The sequence below is a fragment of the Cyprinodon variegatus genome, unplaced genomic scaffold, assembly GCF_000732505.1.
Source record: "Cyprinodon variegatus isolate N-32 unplaced genomic scaffold, C_variegatus-1.0 Scaffold54, whole genome shotgun sequence".
Lineage (NCBI taxonomy): Eukaryota > Metazoa > Chordata > Actinopteri > Cyprinodontiformes > Cyprinodontidae > Cyprinodon > Cyprinodon variegatus.
The window spans coordinates 4,414-5,721 of NW_015150507.1; the positions used below are offsets into that span (position 1 = coordinate 4,414).

Genomic DNA, 1,308 nt, shown 5'->3' on the forward strand with positions numbered 1-1,308 from the left:
ATCATCCATAACGTTATGGAACACATTAATTAACTGAAAAATGTTGCATAGTGTGCCTTTAACCATAAAGATGTTACATTTTAATACACTTACTGTTTTTGGATAGGGAAAAACGTCATTTCGGTCTTTTTAACAAAATAAAATCGAAGTTGACCCAGATGTATATCTGGAAGCGCATGCGCAAATGAACTGATGGCGCATTTGCCGAACGGATCTTGCTTCCTGCATGGATCAGGTAGTGACACTGGTACCTACAGCGGGGCTATTGATGAACAAAATACCAGGCTTTATTAACATATTAAATATTTGAGCACTAAATTTAAAAAAGTGTAATAGTCAAGAAACAGACAAAAAACAAGCTCAAACTTTTAATCAAATAAAGCTGTAATTTGGAATAATGTCCACGCATTGTTGGTTACTAGATCATTAGGATAGAGGACAAATAGTTCAGTCGTGGCAAATAACCTTAAGGGCTTTATCTTTAAAACTCACAGCAGGCCCAGGATAGAAAATGGAAAGAACTACTGGATTCTTTTTCTTCTTTATTCTTTTAAGCAGCTGTTAATGAACTATTGTCTGATGTATATGCAGTAATAACCTGTGTTTAGTTTTGTCCTGTAAATGAATTGATATTTGGATCTTAGTTTCTTACCTGCAAAGCAAATAATGATGACAATGAACACAAATACAGCTGAACCAATGGCCATTGATATACCAATATCTTCAGTAGAATCTGAAATAGAGAAAAGCTGGTAAGAGATGTGGCAGCAATAATTAAAATAAAGTTCAAAAAGATGCTCAATAGAGTGCAAATAGGCTGTGTCCTCAGTGTAGCAAAACCCACTCAGTCCCAATCTGTTTTAAATATTAAAAACCGATTCTATCTTTTTACAAAATAAAAGATTCCTTGAGAACAGAACTGGCTAGTTTGCAGTGTTGAGGCAATGACTGGCTGATCACTACCATCATACTTAAGTCTGTTTTAATTAGCCTCAGCTGATTATTAGTCTGAGCTCTGGGTAATATAGGGCATGTAGACTTCCAGCCAATTTGTCTTCTCCCCTTCTATCTCTGGGCTTTTTTGTCTGAATAATTTTTACCTAAAATTTATTAAAAAAAAAAAAAAAAAAAAAAAAGATATTATGAACAAGTTTAAATCTAATTTCAAGTCTAAGACAGACCTGCTAAAAATAATGACATATTATTAAACACCATGTATTTGCAAACTTACAGGTTAAGCCTACAGCATCAAATTGTTCTGTGAAGGCTTTTAAATAAGAATTTTTTTTCTAAAATACTTCTATTAAA

The 1,308-nt window shown here is 33.2% G+C and overlaps 1 protein-coding gene across 1 annotated transcript in view; it reads right to left on the bottom strand.

Moving 5' to 3' along the window:
• Window positions 1-1,308, bottom strand: part of LOC107082459 (C-type mannose receptor 2-like) — a 13,603-nt gene that overhangs the window by 2,920 nt on the left and 9,375 nt on the right. The window contains exon 5 of the mRNA XM_015371149.1: window positions 653-733. Coding sequence (XP_015226635.1) covers window positions 653-733 — 81 coding nt within the window. The remainder of the gene's footprint in view (window positions 1-652; window positions 734-1,308) is intronic.